This window comes from Oryzias latipes, chromosome 15, assembly GCF_053564925.1.
Source record: "Oryzias latipes strain Hd-rR chromosome 15, Olatipes_Hd-rR_3.1".
NCBI classification, from domain to species: Eukaryota; Metazoa; Chordata; class Actinopteri; order Beloniformes; family Adrianichthyidae; genus Oryzias; species Oryzias latipes.
The window spans coordinates 14889169-14907604 of NC_136251.1; the positions used below are offsets into that span (position 1 = coordinate 14889169).

General features: G+C 46.8%; 1 protein-coding gene across 1 annotated transcript; it reads left to right on the forward strand.

Annotated features, from left to right (window-relative positions):
* The first annotated feature begins 6731 nt into the window (after window positions 1-6731).
* tjap1 (tight junction associated protein 1 (peripheral)) lies at window positions 6732-17271 on the forward strand. The gene is given in 12 exon segments (XM_078931495.1): window positions 6732-6993; window positions 8073-8126; window positions 8279-8329; window positions 10154-10311; window positions 11776-11804; window positions 12242-12403; window positions 12490-12556; window positions 14464-14571; window positions 15165-15248; window positions 15697-16341; window positions 16455-16744; window positions 16746-17271. Coding segments are annotated over 9 exon segments (1830 nt in total). The 5' UTR covers window positions 6732-6993; window positions 8073-8126; window positions 8279-8329; window positions 10154-10194; the 3' UTR covers window positions 17074-17271.
* The last annotated feature ends 1165 nt before the right edge of the window (window positions 17272-18436 follow it).

An 18436-nucleotide genomic window follows, 5' to 3' on the forward strand; every position in this document is an offset into this window, starting at 1 on the left:
GACCTCTTGTTTGTCAGTCCCTCATTGGGCTTTCCATGATATTGTCTCAAAAATAGAAGAACAATCTTGGTAATTCTCCCTCTAACATACACTGATGTTTTACGTAACTCCTTTATTGTATATGTTTCCTCTGTAAATAACAGTTACTGACTTCTGAGTTTTTGCTCACATCAAATCAGTTTTTTCAAATATATCAGAACAAGAACCCATCCAAAAATCAAAAGCACAGAAAAATCATTGACAAAGTAGTAAAATGGCCATCATACAAAAGAAAGAACCAAATACAAAACCAAGGAGGCACTCTCAGACTGCAGGAGTAAGGCAAAACCACAATAGTCAGTCCCAAAAGCTCTTTTAAAACTGTTGATCAGGCATGTCCAAAGTCCGGCCCGTGAGCCAAATGTGGCCCGCATTCAAATTGTCATCAGCCAGCAGCCTCCTTTGATAAAATCAATCATGTTTGACCCCCAGAACTTTCGAAAAACTGTGCATATGATTTCTTGATTGTGGTTGGCTAAATTATGTTTGAAACCGGTGTAAACCTGTGGGAGCACTATCGTGTGACCCCTCTGTGACACTTTCTAACAAATTTCTGAAATTTAAACTAAAAATAAATAAAATAAAAAAGGAAAGTTAACAGCAACAGCCACGGCTTCCAGGTCAAGTGGAAACTGGTATAGTTTATTTAGTATATTGATCCTGGATGTAATGACACAGGATGTGAGGGGAAGGCTGGATGTGGAGAAAATCTTTTGTATTTTGGTAACTTCTTTAAACATTGCAAAATCAATCAGAAGAAATCTCTCCAGTGTATTCTCACTGCCAGAGGGAAGTGAAGACAGGTTGTCCACAGAAGACAGAAGAGCAATGTTTGTTCTCTAAATCTCAATCTTTCTTTAGAGGTGGACTGCAACCTCCCTACATTTCAGAATGAACCAAAGGGTCCATTCAGTCATCTTCCATTTTTGTGTTAGATCACAGGGGCAGCAGTCTAAGCAGAAATGCCCATACCTCTCTCTTCACTGAAACATCCTGACCCCCAAGTTTTCCAGAGTTAGATTACAAAAGTCCTCCAGTGCATCCTGAGTCTGCCCCTGGGCCTCCTCCTGGTGGGGCATGCCTGGAACACCTCCTCAGAGAGAGACCCAGGAGGCATCTAAAAAGATGTGATCAAGATACCTCAACTAACTCCTCTCAAAGTGGTGAAGCAGCAGCTGTATTTTAGGCTTCTTTGCAGGTGAGAGAGATCCTCACACAATCTCCATAGGAGTGCCCCACCACCCTGTGGAGGAAACTCATTTCAGCTTCTTGGACCCAGGATCTTGTCCTTTCAGTCGTGACCCAAAGTCCATTGCCACAGGTGAGGGTAGGAACATCTGATTAAATCTAAAACTTTACCTCTAGGCTCAGTTCCTTCTTTACCGTGACAGACAGTACAACGGCCACATTCCTTCAGTTCAGTCGCTCAATCTATCCGCTTGTCAATCACACTCTCCAACTGACACCCTGGTATTGCAGACCTCTAGCCTGGGAGAAGAATCTCTGTTCAGGCTGCTTCCCTCTCAGTGAGCTGACGTTCCACGTCTCGATGCACAGAGAGTGGGTTTGCAGTTCAGTTCAGGAGACTTTACAGATCTTCCTTTAACCCTTGTGCTATCCTAGGCACTTTAACATTGGGAGTTGGGTCATCTAGACCCACTAGTGACTAGACAGTGCTCTGAACCTTTTTTCTTCAATGATTTGTGAACCTCACTGGTGTCCATGGATCACATGAAATCTTTCCACCTTTATCCACCTTTGTCATGGTAGGGAGAACATGTCAATGTTAGGGTGGGGTCGTCTAAGATAGCACAAGGGTTAAATCTTCTTTCTACAGGCTGATTTTTAACTTGCCTTAGTCTAGCTCAGGGGTCGGCAACCTTTTTTACTCAAAGAGCCATTTGGGACCGCCCCTAATAAAAAGAAAAGCACCCAGAGCCACAACCCGTTTTGACATCATTATATATATTATGCATGTATATATTATTCAAAGGTGCTCATTACATCGATCGCGATCGACCGGTCGATCTTCAATGACATGAGTGTAGATCGTGGGCCAGAAAAGATAAAAAAGGAAAAAAAAAGTACTTCTTTAAAATCCACCAAAGTCCTCACTGAGAAGTACGGGACTTGATTGACATGTAGATTGGCCAATCGGACATCGTCTGAAGCATACACCGCTGCAAATGCACATTATGTTCTTTAAAGGATGATACCGCGGCCGTGTGTGGGAGGAGCTACTGGTTCTGGTCTGATTGCTGCATGGAGCGATGTGTTTATCAATGCATGGTAGACACTGAGAATGTGGAGAGATCAGGTTTATTATTTTGAAGAGTTCTACTTGGTAACCATGTTTCCATGTTTGGGTTTATAAAATCATCCCAGAGAAAGTCTCTGCTTCAACTCCCGCAGGGAAAGCTGCGTCTCAATCTGACGCCCTTGTTTGCATCTCTGACAGATTTTGAAGCCAAAGCCCCTCCTCCGCCTCTTTACCTGCTTTTCCTCTCTACCTGTTCACCTGTTCACATCCTCTGCAGCTGAGATTTGTTACCCCCCGCGCTCCTCAGTGTGTCCTACACAGAGAGCGCAAAATACGGAAGTCGGGGCGCTCCAGCGCAGCACAAGGATGAAAGAGCAGGACACAGGTTATAGCAGGGATAGAGCGGGTTAAGAAAATGAGTGGAAGAAGGCTCTCCGTTGAAGAAATATTCAATATTGTACACATTTTATTATTGGTCAGAACTATCTTTTATTTAGAAAAATATTTTATTTTATCAGTCCAGTACGAAAAAAAAACATCAACAAAAGCTGTTTTGGGCGGTTTTTGGCTGGGTCTGGCGGTTTTCAGATGACTTTTCGGCTGGAAAACTGTGACTCTATCTGGCAACACTGGCGCAAACTCTCTGTCATCAGCGAGTTCCTCTCTGCCCCGCAGCACGTCAAGTTCCCGGCAGAGGATCGGAGTGTTTATTGAAGCCGCCCCGCGTGCCTCTCCCTGCTATCAGCTCTGCAGGTCTCGCCCGATAAATACGAGCTCATTACGAAGCTGTTTTTTACGTGGCTCGTGCTTCGTACGGAGCCATCAGCGCCTTTGAAATGCCATGAAAAATGAACAAACTAAAATAAAATTTAATTATTATAAAATACTCATAATTTTCCAAAGTCACGGGGAGCCACAACAGAAGGATGAAAGAGCCACATGTGGCTCCGAAGCCATGGGTTGCCGACCCCTGGTCTAGCTCAACTGTCTGCCATTGCAAACCCAGGGGCATTAGCCCCCAGACAGAACAGCTCCTAGAATCACATGAGCTCCCAAACTAACATCATAGGATATTAGTTTTCTGTCTGGTCCAACAAGAAATGTTTACAATCATAATTAATGTAAATAAATCCTAGCCTCAAATATAAAAGGGGTTTGTACAAATATACACCTCTTGTCTGAAGTTCCATAACCCTCTATTTTAAAAGTAAAATCTGTCCAACACAAGAGGCCTTCAGCGCTTGTCTGTTGGCTCAGCTGCTGGGTGGATGATAAGTTCTTGAACAGTCTATACTAAAATGCAGACATTGGGAAAAGTCCTTAATAAATATCTATGTCTTTTAAATTATTTCATCATAGAATTTCATCCCGTATCCATTCAGCACTCCTACTTTTTTTGTTTCTTAATTCCTAAACAACCTTTTCCAATGAAAATCCCTTTTATGGTGTTTTTCACATGTTCTTGTAACATTTTTTTGATGATGGAGAACATATGTGAAGAAAATTAAGCTCAAAATTGCTTTTCTGAGTATTTCTTTATTCAGATTGTTGTGAATAACGAGCAGACAACAAAGGCCGTTTGAAAAAAAACAAACGTATTTGTGACGTAGGAAATACATTGAGCGGACCACAAGCTTTCAAGTTTTCCTCTAAACTCCACCTGCGTGGATCAGGAGGGGTGGAAGTCAGTAAGAAGTGCTCAGGTCTGTGGTTACCGAGTCAGAGAGACACGAGCAGCTGCTTGAACTCAGCGCTCTCCATTCCTGCCATAACTATCATACTGGAGGAAATGTATTGGGGGGGTGCATTGTTGTGGAGCAGCTGGACATTGTCTTTGTCTCTTTCCCCAGGAGGGACACAACAATGAGCACAGCAGCTGCTGTCATGTGATCTCACCAGTTCCATGTGTGTGTATTTTTCTGGAGATGATCAGTTGACACTGTTCCATCCAGACACATCCCAAAGACTGAGGGGACATCAGGATGATGGATGGTCCTCCCGGAAGAAAGAAACCCTGAAAATGTTTTCTTTAAGCAGAGACGACCTCTTCAGTGAGGAATGGTGAAGTTCCACTGGGGTAACCGACAGACATTTAAAAAATGCAGGAATCTGACCCTCAGAAATGAAGCCTGAAGTGGGTTGGCCATATTGACTTACGCCGACTACTTCAACAATGTTCTTTAAAAGGATCAACAGGGTTTGACAAAGTAAAGTGAGTATATTGTTTAATCCAAATGTAAATTTGGAAAGAGCAGAAAAAGGTTTAGTTAGGGAACGTCAGCTCAGACATTTCGCAGGAAAACTGTGGGAGCAGCTATAACCTGAGATCGATGGCAGGAACATCCCCTGGGGGCAAAGAAAGTCAAACGTAAAAGTGACGACAGAGATTGAAATCACAAAGAGGATGGGGATTCTTCACTGACTGATCAGAGAATCTCCAGATATCAAAAATGTTTTCTGCCGCTTAAACAAGAAAGTCATGAGTTGGCGGTTCCTGCCCCTCTGCTGCCCCCATTTGGTCGCTCTTGCTGCTGTTCCACACCTCATTTCCACTCTAGCTCAGATCATTTCAAACCAGTGCCTTTTGACACAACGTGTAAGAGAACACTCTGTGGTGTTGAGTCTAGTTAAAGCATGCCATCTGTCTTTGACCTAATTTAATGTAATTTCTCCTTGCTTGCAGAGTGAGCTTGAAGCCCACGCCTCCAAACAGCCACGCCACACATTTTTTAAACAGTCAGGGAATCAGCTTTGTACATTTCATACAAAAGCAAATTTTTTCTTCAGTTACTTTACCTATTTTTTATTAGAGACATGTCCAAAGTCCAGCCAGCGTTCAAATTTCCACTGGCGCGCAAGTTCATCTCATAAAATCAATAATATGCGTCCCCCATCATTTTCTAAGAATTGTGTGTACGCTTTCTTGATTGTGAGTGGCTAAATTACATTTTAAGCTATGGTAAACCAATGGCAAGTTGACCTTCAGAGTCCTATGGGGCAAATAAGAGCATTGTTTCTGTGATCAAAACCTAAATATTTTGTACTTCTGAATAAGATAACTACTTGTGTTGTTTGCCTTTTCAGATGATCTAAATTCAGAGGTTTACAGTGAGCATTCAGTTGTGAAAAGATCTGTCATACAAAGAGTTGTGATGAATGGGAAAACCTCAGAATACGGAAAGGCAACATCTGGAGTACCTGAGAGCGCTCTGCTTGCACCAATACTATTCTCAATGTTTACCAATGACCTACTGGAGGTTGTGAATGTGTCAAGTATGCGGATGATGTCAAGTTGTAGCAAACTATCACCTCATCGTCTGACTGTGCCTCTTCAAAATGACCTTAACAACCTCTGCAGATGGCCCTTTAACTGACTTCTACTTAACCCACAAAAATGCACAATATATTTAGAAATACTCTCAAAAAACAGCGAATGGACAACTGTGCACAACTTGGGGATCATCCTTTACACCAAACTAACTTTTTCAGCTCATGTCAGCAGCACAGTAGCAAATCCCTCATTAGGTCTCCTCTTCAGATCATTTCAGTCAAGTCGGATGAGTTCAATTAGATCTCACCTTTTTCAGGAATACAATGACTGCAAAAATGACTCCTCATACCTGTTATGTTGCTTTGGACTCCATGTGCCACAGAAAACAACACGACAGCTGTTTGATTTCATGTTCCTTATGCTCGTGTTTTAACTTTTAAATTTGGCACATTTTTCCAGGTTTGTATTTCGGCAAAAGCTTTTATCTCTTTCTGTCCATACCTTAACCTTTTCATTGCCAACCCCTGCAGTTTTAAGGCTTGTCTTTTAACAAATATCAAAGGTTTGTGACAATTTGAAATGATCGTCTCACCTCCACCTCACTTTTATTCCTGTTTATTAGTGTTTTATTATATTATTTTGGTATATTTATATGGAAATTAGATCCTTTTAGTGACTTTAGTGTGAATTCGCATATTATTGGGCTCCAGCCTGTCGGTGAAAGTGTTTAAATAAATACATGAGAATAAAATGTTTGAACATTTCAACTGAACTCAGATTTATTCATTTTGTTTGTTTTTATTGTTTATTTATTTATTAATTATATTTTGCTCCAATTTGTTATTTAACTGGTCATTTTCAAGGACTTCCTTTTCCCTTATCAACCATTAACCTGCTGCAAGTGAAATTATTTGGGTCTAAAGCCTTGCTCAGAGGCACCTCGGTAGTGTGTCTGGACTCCTCACAGATGGTGATGTGCCCCACCCAAGTCAAACCCCATCAATAGCTGCAGCTGAACCGTATCTTTATTATTTTCCGTGGTAGCCTTTAACGCCACTGTAAAATTAGACTTTAAGCAAAGTTTTTGGTCAGTCAGTGACGTCAGCACGCAGACGTTGGACAGGGCGGGGGTAATAAATGCGGGTGGGATTCCTGAGGATTACCCATCGTGCCCCGCGGCTGAAGATGGCGCCAGCTGAGCGTAGTTGAGGATCAATTTCTTCCGATAGGCTTTGGACGGATCCTCTGCCCGCATAGCAGAGCACCGCGGCCGGCTGCCTCCCCGCCGCCTGTCTGTGTCGCTGAGCCAGCCCGGCTCGGTACCGAGCCTCCGTCCTCCGAACGCGGCTCAGGGAGAACTTCTCCGCTCTCACGACCGAACTGTTGAGGCCCCTCGGGCCGTTCCGCACCCGCTGGCGGTCAGGTAAGCCTCACATCGGGGTATCGGGCGAGCCTGACAGCCACGGCTGCTCGCCGTTCCCCGGTTCTAGTAACTCTAGCTGCATGGTCGAAATTGGCCGTGCGCCTGAGCCCCTCCTGCCCACTCTAACTGTGAATGGTGGGTTGGGGGTGGGGTCAGGGCGGCGTCCAGGGACGGATTGTACGATAGAGCGAGTCTCGTGCTTGTGGTCCCGCATCTTGCCACACAAAAATTCCGTGTGTGCAGGTTGGCATGACAGCCAATCAGAGAGAGTCACCAAAATGTGATGAGGACTTGTTGACATCACTCTGACCCCCTGAGCTGTCAGGTGTGACTCGCCTGTCCACAGCTCCAGGATCAGCTGGGTCAGTGGGTGTCACATTCATTCTGGTGGGGGTCAGTTTGCCTAAAAAACTTTATTAACCAAATTGACAATCGTTACATTGTATCACAAGTTGTTCACTTTTGGGGTTGCCACAGAGAATCGGCTTCACTGATTTGCACAGGTCCAGTGGGTTTTTTTCTTTTTAGAGATTTTTTTCCTGGATGCCATTCCTGTCACAACCCCGTATTTTGTCTGGGCTGGGGACCGGCACAGGTACACCCAGACTTGGATGCTTTAATATTTAATATTATTTTGTTATTCTTGCACTGAAATGGTGATGCTTTAATTTCATTGTACAATGGACAATGACAATAAGGCTAATCTAATCTAAGATACATAGTTGGTCAGTAGCGTGAAGGGTCTTTCCTAAGGACCAATACTGGATGAAGCTCATTGCACACATAAGGGAACCCTAATTTTGGGGGCCAGTTCCACACCCAGCCAACAGAGCCATCCAGCCACTTTTCATTGCTTCCAGTCTTTATATTCTGTTACTTTTGGTGGAAACCTTTCCTTTTCCATATGGAAGTCTCTTGGAGATTGCTTTCTTCTGACATCTGCCTCTGCTTGTCGTTTAAAGGAACTGCAACACTTGGTTTGTGACTAACTGGAATTGGAAGTTGTTCACTGTATTCACACTCTGCACAAAGCTGTCTCCAGATGCTGCAGCTGTTTCATTCATTGTTTCACGTTTCAGCTCGTAGGGGGAAGAGGAGCCAGATCAACTGCAGGCGGCGATGAAGAGTGTCAGGTAAAGATGACTCCTTCCAGCCTGCCTGTCCTGTTGGAGGTTCTCTTGGATCCTCTTGCAGCTCTTTCTGTCATGTGACCTGAAACCTGATCTGTGCTGATAGGGCTTTGGTTTCCTGTGGAACCTCTGAAAGGAGTTTGCTTGTGTTTTAGGTAGTCTCTTTTCTGTGGATGAAGTGTGTGCCAGACACGCCCACCTCTCAGGTATGAACACACCTGCAGACCCACATATAGATTGAAGCTTCTTCCCGGAGTCTGTTTGGGCTTTTGTTTAAACCACATGCATTCAGCAGCAGCTTCAAGAAGTAGGAGCTCAAATGTGGCTCAGTGGAGTTCAGATGAGGGTTTCCATGGCAACAGGGAGGGTGGTCCTCATACTGAGCGGAATACAGGATAGTTTGAGCTCAGAATACCGTTTAGAATAAATAAGAGAGTTTATCTAGATTTGGTACAGCACACCAGGATTAGTTTGAGTTTTACAAGTTAGGACTGGAACCAAGTATTCACTGGGAGGCCTTTTCCACCACAAGGTCGTCCTCATGTTACTTTAGGGTAAAAGCTTTCTAACTTCCTTAGATCTATCATAAAAAGGTGAGGGTCTATGAATGTATTTTATTTTAAAAGATTATATTACACTCAGAGGTGTGGCTTAGCGGTGCAAAAGTCCAATATAGAAAAAGTAGGTATTTTATTAACTATTAATCAACTTCAGCAATGAATTGATTCCTACAATCCAACCAAATCGATCTGACTGAGGCAAGTTGTTGATCGCGTCGACCTATAACATTATAAAATCGTTTCAAAATGAAATAAATGGCTTATGATCAATGTTGGAAAAGACCATTCGGGTTGAGAGACGGTTTATTTTATTTTAACGTAAAAACGACCAACTGCATCACAGCGGACAAGCAAAAATGATCATGCATCATTTCTGTCTAATGTGTAAAAACACTTTGAATTTAGCAAAGACGTGACCGTAGAATGTGCTAGAATGCTACTAATGTTCCCCTTTGGATTATTTGGATGTGGAAAAACAACAGTGGTCTGAACTTTATTAAATATTTTATATACTTTATATATATTTAATTTACCCTTGATTATCTTGCAATAAATACAAGAAATCTTGAAACTTCACCTGCACTGTTCAGTAGCAGATATTTATCTCTGAGTCACACTGGTTGAGTTTTTGGCTAAAGGTGTCCTGGGTTGATTTTACGTCAGTGAACCGGATCGTTCAAAATGAACCGAAACTGATGAATCGCATCAGCAACCACAAACTATGATATAAATTGAAATGAATCCTTACACCCCTAGTTTCGTGGGATCATTTTCATGTCGAGATGGAGGTGACCAAAAAGCCAAATAGCTGAAATCGGATCAGTCCTTTTATACAAACACGTGACATTACCTCAGGACACGTCCACCTCTCGTCATATGCTAACCGGTTCTCGGCCCCGCCATCAGATAACCCTTAGAGTTCCAGCAGATGTTAAAGCAGTGACATCACACAGCTGCTCTCAGTATTAGCCTATAAGCGCCATTCTGCCACGGGGAGATAGCTATGAGCTAACGTTAGCCTCATTCAGATCAATGCAGCTGCACTTCCTGTCCTGGAAACATCAATCGATGTTCAGCCTGAGGCACACATTTCCCACACACACATTGACACACATGCACACAAATAGTTCATGCTGGTGTTATAAGTAGTAGTTGTAGTAATTCGTTATCAACTTAAGACTATACAGAACTTTTGAACTGGGTTCTACTAGGATGGATTGGTCTCTGGTCCCCACAAGATGGGCTAGACCAGCACATGTGGGTAATTGGTCCTGCTAAGGTATTGTAAACAAGCACACACACAGATGGGTGTTTGATTTTACTTTGGGGGTTAAGCAAGCATTGATCTGCAGAGAGCTAGAGAGGTTGGATAGATGATGAGCATGCGGCAGTCCAGTCCTGGTTGAGGCGCAGTGGCGAGCAGCTGGCGGGCGAGCAGAGATCATCACTATAACCCCCATTTCCCAGCAGGACTGAAAACCCACTGGACTCAAGACGGACAGGGGCTCAGGATGAGCAGCGCTACTCCGGCTAGGAAGCCGTACAGGAAGGCTCCACCCCAACATCGCGAGACACGTCATGCCCCATCCAGCACGCCACCACCGCCGCCTCAGCCAGACGTTGGCCAGGTAAACAAATGCACATCTGCACACCACCCAAAGACCCCTGTTCTTAAAGTCTGTCCCCCCACCGGCTTCCTGCGTGCAACGCAAGCCTCGCCGCCGTCATTGTCTGACAGCGAGCTGGAAGTCTCCAGCCTGTCCAGCCTTGACTTCCAAATCCCGCCCCCACCTCTCTTCAGCGGTCCCCTTCCCCCTGCTAACCGGACCAGGACTACACCGATCCAAGTGTCTGAACATCTTCATAGACCAGCTGCTCAAAGGGATGATAAAAGTTCTGACTCCAAAAGAAGCCGCTCCCTGACCCGGCAGCACCGGAGGGAGGCCCACAGCCGGAACGCCCCCACCGTTCACTGTGCGGCCCCCAAGAGTATCCTGAAGCAGCCTGCTGGACTGGGCGTGGCTTCTTCCTATAACAACATCAGGAAGACAAAGTCAGTAGAGTTGCTTGACGGTGCTGACCCTCGCTCTTTGGCAAAGGCGGGGCCGCTGCAGCTGGCCTCGCCAAACTCTTCGGCGCCACCCTCCCCCTGCAGAACCAATTGGAACTGGAGGATGCAGGTTCTGGAGGACAAAGTCCGCTTCTCCCACTTCCTAGATGAGATCACCCATCGGGTGCTTAGTCCCGCCCGTCTCTCGCTACTTGGCAAGTCAGCAGCCCGACGAAGCACCCCCCCCTCCCTGGACAGACTGGGCCTTGCTATGAAGAGCCAGCAGGGGGAGTCTGCACACCGCAGCCACCGCTGGGACCACTGGGTGGCGTCATTACAACGGTCCGACAGGTGGAGCCAGTCTATTCCGGAGGAGTGGGCAGGGAGTGATGTAATCATTAAGGAGGCGGGGCATCAACAAAAAGTGAAGAAGGGGGCAAAAATAGTGACTCAAGCAACAGAGGATCAGAAACACAAGCGACCTTTGTCCAGCCACTCATTGCTCACTCACATCAAGGTAAGTTGTATGTCCCCCCTCCCCCCCCACCGACCTGAAGGTGGAGTCTTTGTGTGTTTTCCAGAGGCCAAGTACTCTCCTGCTGTCATGTGTCCGAAGTGTTGTGTTTAAGGTCTGCACGATGTTCCACTTGCATCGTCAGTGCCGGGGGGGGGCTCCAGTATGGCTGCTGTCGCTCTCGCCTGATCTGTGATCAGTTTATCAATAATGAAAAGTGGGAATCCGTGGACCTTTGACATGTGACTGTGGAACAGTGAGCTTTAACCCGTCGCTGAAGGCTGCTTTTCTCCCCTCCAGAATCTGCTGGAATTACCTTAAATTGCGTAAACGGTTGAAGAGTTACTGTCGCCAAAAGAATGTCAACACTGGAGCTAAAGGGTTAACACTGCCTACCCCAACCCATTTTCATAAAGGCAGAAATAGCTGGGACCCCCCCCCCCCCCCATCCCCCTCTGCATAGGATATTTTGAAATTCACAGTACAGTAAATTGATGTGGTTCTGATTCCGCTTTTTCTCTGTTTCAGGAGGTTCTGTCCGATGCTGACCGGATCAGGTGAGTGTGTGTGTGTGTGTGTGTGTGTGTGGTTTAATCCAGCTAACAAACAACATAGGATGGTTCTGACCTGGTCCAAACAACTGCAGTCTAATCCTCATTACATTCCTACTGAGCTCTTCAGGACTGAAGTTTTGAATCAGCTTAGAGCTGCTGGACCAGAATTCCATTCCTGAACATTGAATAAAATGTCAGTTCCCCCTAGAAGACAGAGGGGCCCCAGAGCTGTGATCAAAGACATTTTTGTTTTAAACATGATGATAAAAATGATATTTGCTGTTACAGAAGCCAGGCCCCAACTTTAGGTGGGTTTTGGGACTGCCCACTGATTGGCTTTTGGAGTGAACTTACTGGTTCTCCTCTAATGTCCTGTCTGCATTGTTTTCCTAAAGTGCTTTTGCCAAACTTGACTTGCTTCGTGTGGTTCCGTTACCCAGAATCCTCCAGCAGCAGAATGAAGACCTGCGGCGCCGCCTCTCTCTCTCCACCCAGAAAATGGAGGCCATGGAGGCGGAGTTTGACAGCAGTCGTCACTATATGGAGGCGGAGCTTAGCCGGACCAGGGATGACTTGGATAAGATGAGGGACAAGTTTCGCAGGTAGTGTCTGTGTTGGGAGTTTGTTTGTTTGTATGTGTGTGCTGCGAGTGCAGGCAGCTGAAACAACAGTACATCTCTGTATGCAGACTCCAGAACAGCTACACGGCATCACAGAGGGCTAATCAGGACCTGGAGGAGAAGCTCCACGCTCTGGTAAGCCCCGCCTCCAGCTCTGATTCATTAGTAACCCACTCGCCTCCATCGACCAGGTAATTGATTGGAGAGCACTCCCCGGCTGATGCTCTGATAAGGTCCTGTGTGCATGTGTGTTAATCAGTCCCCTGTGGAGGTGCTCCTGCGGACGTTTTTCTAAATCCAGGCTCACAACCATACAAACTGGGGAAATGGTGACCTTGTTGCCATGGTGATGTCATTTGTTTGCTACAGAAGGGAAGGCGTAACCCTGCAATTTATTGTTTTCAGCATCAAGCATGTATTGAGTGCATAAGTGAGCAAAAAGTGTGTTTTAGTTTCTCTGGCGTGTGCGTGTAAACGCTCCTGTGCATTCATGCGTGTGCTTGCTCCAGTGTTCATATGTGTGAATGTATACATGTCCTTCAGCCTGGCTGGTCACCTCCTGTCAGGAGAAGTTTCTTCCCGCTTGAATATTTAGGTTCTGCTAAACTTGGCTTCTTAATTTTGGAGGTGCTTCAAGGTTCTGGATCCCAGTTCTTGCTCAGGTCCTTGTGACGGTCCAGACTCTGGTTTTCAGGTCTAGAAGTTCTACAAACTGCCCCTCAGCCTGCTCTAAAGGACTTAGTAAACGTTTCTTCAGAGAGGATGGACCTTTGCTGACTTTTTGATGACCACCTGTGAGGTCACAGTAGTGGGCGGAGTTACAGGTGTTGAGAGTGACACCTGCAGTGAAAGTGTGGTTGTTGGTTTCCGACTGACTGTTTGTTCCTTATCTCTTCTCTTTTCCTATGCTGCTCCCCGGTGGACTCCTCTTCATCCTCATCTTCATCACAGGCTGCTGTCAGTCAGACATGGGTTCATGCAGTTGGGTTTCATTCATCCTCCATATCCCCTCTTCCTCTGCCTCATTTCTCTGTCCAGCCGTTTGAACAGCAGGTCATGGTGTTCTGGATTCATGGTGTCTGAATCCAGGACTTCATAAGAGTGATTCTCTCAAAGAAGTTCTCTCTGTTAAGGAGCTTTTGATGATTAAATCTGTAAAGGAACCTAATTCTGCTTGACCTGTTGTGCAGACGGTCTGCATATCCAGTCACCCAGTAGGCTGCAGAACCAGGAATCCAGAGCTGGGTTCAGGCAGCACAAACACAGATACAACTGTGAGGGGCGTGTTCTGGGGACCACACAGGGGCGTGGCCTTGTGTTCCAAGGTTGTGGTTTCAGCCGAACAACAAACTTTGCCCAATTTGACAACAAAAATGAAAGTGACCCAAAATGATTTCACTATTTTTCTTTTTTCTTTGTGAAGACATTTTCTGCAAAGTTGTGACGCCTCTTCCTGAAAAGAGCGGATCAAACGAAAGCATCGGGTGTGAAGCTTTGAGCTAACGTGGTCACTGTTCATGTTGGACAAAATGCTAATGGCAACAAAATGCCCTTTATGCTATCAGCAGTGGAGCCCCTCAAGCTAACAGGCACTGAACTGTAACTAACTATGCTGAGCCCACGCTAGCGCATCATGCTAGCTTTAGCTACTGATGCAGAAGTTGTTCGATCCATCTCAGCTTGTGCGCTTTGATCAAAAATGATACTGCATCCTAAGAGGCATCAGCACAGTGCTAAAGCTAACGCAGCGCTCACATGATCTGGGACATCTGTAGACTACAGGAGGCTGCATGGCGCACGCGCAGGTACAGTGCAGCTCCTGTAGTTCAGACCTCATAGGTACAGATCTGCAAACATGGCCATGCATGGACTCCGCCTAGATAGAACCAATCGAAACCAGAACCCTTTCTGGTTGGTGATCTGTTCCCGCATCTACGTGTAATTTTGCTTTGACGACCCGCCTCCTGCTAGTCCAGCCTCCCAATTTCCTGCTTCAGCTTTCACCCTCATTGCTCTAATGTAACATTTGTGCTCGCCCACAGCTACGGAAGGTGGAGAGGGACAAAAAAACAATGGACCAGGAGATCGTGGAGCTTACTAACAAGCTGCTGGACGCCAAGAACACCATTGACAGACTGGAGGAGCTCAATGTGAGAACGGCAACCACTGAACGTTAGCGACGAGTTCGTCTCCCTTAAACGGTCTTCATGCTGTCGAAGAATAGAGATGTGGCTTTTAGGGGAAATGGGCGGGGCCTCTTGGGTCTGTTTAGGTACATTATGCCCCATTCTTTAGACTGTGCAACATCTGCCAGCAGAGGGCGCTGATGTTCTGGTGATCAGTTTCCTATCCCTCAGCAGGAATCTCTGATCCAGATCAGAGTTTGGATCTCATTCATAGTAAAGTGGGAATTGAACAGTGCCAAGCCCTGATTTATTTATTTTCCCAATGTCATTTGCGACCTTTGATCAGTTTTTATAAACAAGTGACAGAAACATCTCAAGCGTTCCAAAGGTTGGATTTAACTGGGACCTTCTGAACTTGAACTTTCTTCTGCTACTGACTTCAGCAATGTAGGCCATCGAAGAAATCTAAGTAGGACTGCTGTCTGTCCAGACGGGACTGGTTAGTTCTGGTGACGTTCCAGATTGACGACCTCACCGTATCAGACCAGGGTCCTGCTCTCTGACCGACAGGTGACTTGTGCACAGGTATCCCCCTAAGTGTGTGGGTGTGTCTGCAGGAACGATACAGGCAGGACTGCAACCTGGCGGTTCAGCTGCTCAAATGCAACAAGTCGCATTTCAGGAACCACAAGTTTGCTGACGTAAGTACTTGGAGAAATGATGTGGTTATCATGGCAACGCTGACGCCACAGCATCCCGTAGCAACGATGTAATCAGCTATATAGCCCAGAATCTTCTGTTGGGACAAAATGTAAGAAAAAAACATGGAGTCTAAATTTGGCCGCTACTTTTCTTTTTTCTGTCTCCCTCTTGTATCACAATGACAAGCTCTTCAAACTACTGTAACTCTTCAGCCCTTTATGCAATTAAAATCATTTCAGCAGATTCTGAAGCTGAGAAAAGCAGCTTTGTGTCAAAATGCAACACGTTATAAAAACCCTTTGGTTGTTTTTTCTTAGCTTTATAGTCCAAAGGAAATGCTTAAATAACTGAAGAGCATCGGAACTTTGTTAAAGGGTTAACTTGTTTTCAGACAAAACTCAGGGGTGGGGCTTAAGGAGGTTTTATCATGAGTGTGTTTTTCTGCAGCTGCCCTCTGAGCTTCAAGACATGCTGAACAAACACATGAAGAGCAGCCTCCCAGAGCCAGGCTCCGCCCCTGGCAACCAGGACCCAGACACGCTGAGTCTGACGCCCGCAGATGTAGTCCCTACCTCTGTCATTGCCCGGGTCCTTGAGAAGCCCGAGCCGTTAGTTTTGAACTCTGCTCAGTCCAGCAGCTGTGGCCGGCCCGTCGCTGAGGACGTGTTCGTCCACGTGGACATGACGTGCACAGAGGGCGGCGCTGGCCCAGAGGTGCTGCAGCAGAACGGGTCTTGTCTGAGCAACCTCGATGAGGAAGTGGGCGGAGTGCCGTCCTTTGAGAAGCTTAACCCATACCCGGCGCCGCTGCCCCCCCACCCGCTGTATCCAGGCCGCAAGGTGATTGAGTTCTCGTCCGACGACAAAGTCAAGATCCCCAAAAACTCGCCGCTGCCAAACTGCACCTACGCTACCAGGCAGGCCATCTCCCTGAGCCTGGTGCAGAATGACGACGAGCGGCAGATGCCAGGTAGTCCCGCCCAGTCTTGTAGTGGGGGGGTTGGAGCTGCGCAGCGCACCCCGCCATCGCACCATGACGCCGCCAGTGAACCTCTGTCCAGCCAGTCCAGTCCCTTCAGCAGCCCGCCTCAGGTAAAGCCCAACCTGGACCCTTTGGCTTCTCTGATCAACTTTTGTCACATGTTCAGTTCTTTGGGAATTCTAGTACTGACCACTTTCAACCCCCCCCCCCCCTCACCTTACAGGCCCCCAGTGTTCTGGCGAGCTCGGGCAGCTCGGAGGAGGACTTGCTGGCCAGCTGGCAGCGGATGTTTGTGGAGAAGATGGCTCCACCTTCTGATGGTTCACTGCTGCACCGCACCGCCTTCAGCTCCCAGACGGCTCAGGAGCTACAGAAGAGGAGGCAGGTAGTCGGGGGCGGGGCTTCTGCCACGTCTGACCGCCACAGGGCAGCGTACTCAGACGGTGAGGAGGGTTCATCCGCGCGGAGCTGGACGCCGAGTCGCGGCTCCAGCCTGGACACGGACACAGACACTGAGCCGCGTTCTGGAAGGAGGGGGGGGCTTCGGCTCAAGTGAGGAAGGTGAGAGGTTGCTGATGGACCTGGATGACGATGGCGGTAGCGGCGACACGGCGGTTACCGTGGCCATTAGCCCAGAAGAAAAGGAGGGGGAGAGCTCGACCGAGGAGCGGGACATCCTCCCCCACGACTTGCCTGTCATGTCGCCACGCCTAATGGAAATTGACCCCACCCTCAGCACTCCCCAGCGACCACAGAGAAGTCCTAAGAGGATGGGGGTGCACCACCTGCACCGCAAAGACAGCCTGACCCGAGCCCAGGAGCAAGGCACACTGCTGGACTGATGGTCAGTGTCAATGGCAACCAGACAAGCGGCCACACCCACACAGGATATAGCCATACTCTCAAAGTACGCTGCCCTGCTCACGGGTCTGTGTGTGAGTCCCAAGAAAAGACTCCAGACTAAAACTAGATTACACCCTCACGTGCACACTCATGCACTCTCACACACTTGCACACTGTCAGTGCCTCCTAACATCCTATCTAAAGTTGAAAGTAACGGATCTGTATAACAGACTTAATTTGACGTTTCTCGAAGCGCTGGTTTACAGTCGCTCTTCCACCTGATTGTTTCTCGTGTTTGACCTTTGACCTTGTTCTTATGGTGACACAGAGGGGGGGCTTCTCCACAACTTTCACCTGGAATGTAATTATGAGTGGGTCTGTTTTTACCTGCAGTGTTTTGGTTGTTTTCATTTCGGGACGAACAGCAGAACTGCTGCCCTCTAGTGGATCGGTGAAGTAGCTCAGGTTGTGGCTCCTGCTGTCACTGATTTGACCCCGCCTCTGGGCTGGTGGAGGCTCAAGTATTGATCTGTTTAGACTTGATTATAAGTTTTGATAATCACTGAATGTTGGTTCTGAAAACCACCTCAAAATCCTGAATGTTTTAACTATGTCACAGAATAATAGACCACTCGAGGTTTAATGACTTACTAAAGAACCTGTTAGATCTGTTAGGGGAACTTGGGCTCAACCTCTAGAGTCTGTTTTTTTGCTGTGCTCCTGAAAGTAGACCAGCATCAGAGATGATCGTCTTCACTTACAGATACTGGCCCGAATGTACGCCCTACCCACTAAAGCTGCTTGCTCTGACGTCCCACACACACTTAAACACAACACCATCAACATCCGTCGGGAGTGTCCAGCTCCAGGCCATGCTGGCCACTGTTCTGCTTCTTCTTCTCTTCTTTAGAACAGGGATGTCTGGAACTTGAGCAAAATGGGGTCCACCAGTCCTGGAATCGAACACTCCCTGATCATAGTGTGTCCACTTGAAGTAACACTATGTCCTGGCATGCATTACAGGTCCTGGGGGTGTTCTTTGTGAGCTTGAGGTTTGGGGCTTGCAACGTCTGTTGGTGTGTCTGGTTGTGAGGAAATCACATGGTGCCAACCAGGCATGGCTGACGTTGCAAACAATATAGGGTCTTACCACAGTGGTGCAAACGCTCCAACACAGCTCCCAGGATGCATGAGGGCTCACCTTAGCAAACTCATTGGTTGCTGGTTCAGTGGCCACGCCCCCTACTCTGTGGAGGCGGATCTCTCACCTAGGCATGGGTGCTTTAAGAGAGGAACTGTTTTTGTTTCACTTCCTGTTGGGGAGAAATCTCTGACTGTTAGAGCTCTGACTTTATTTTCACA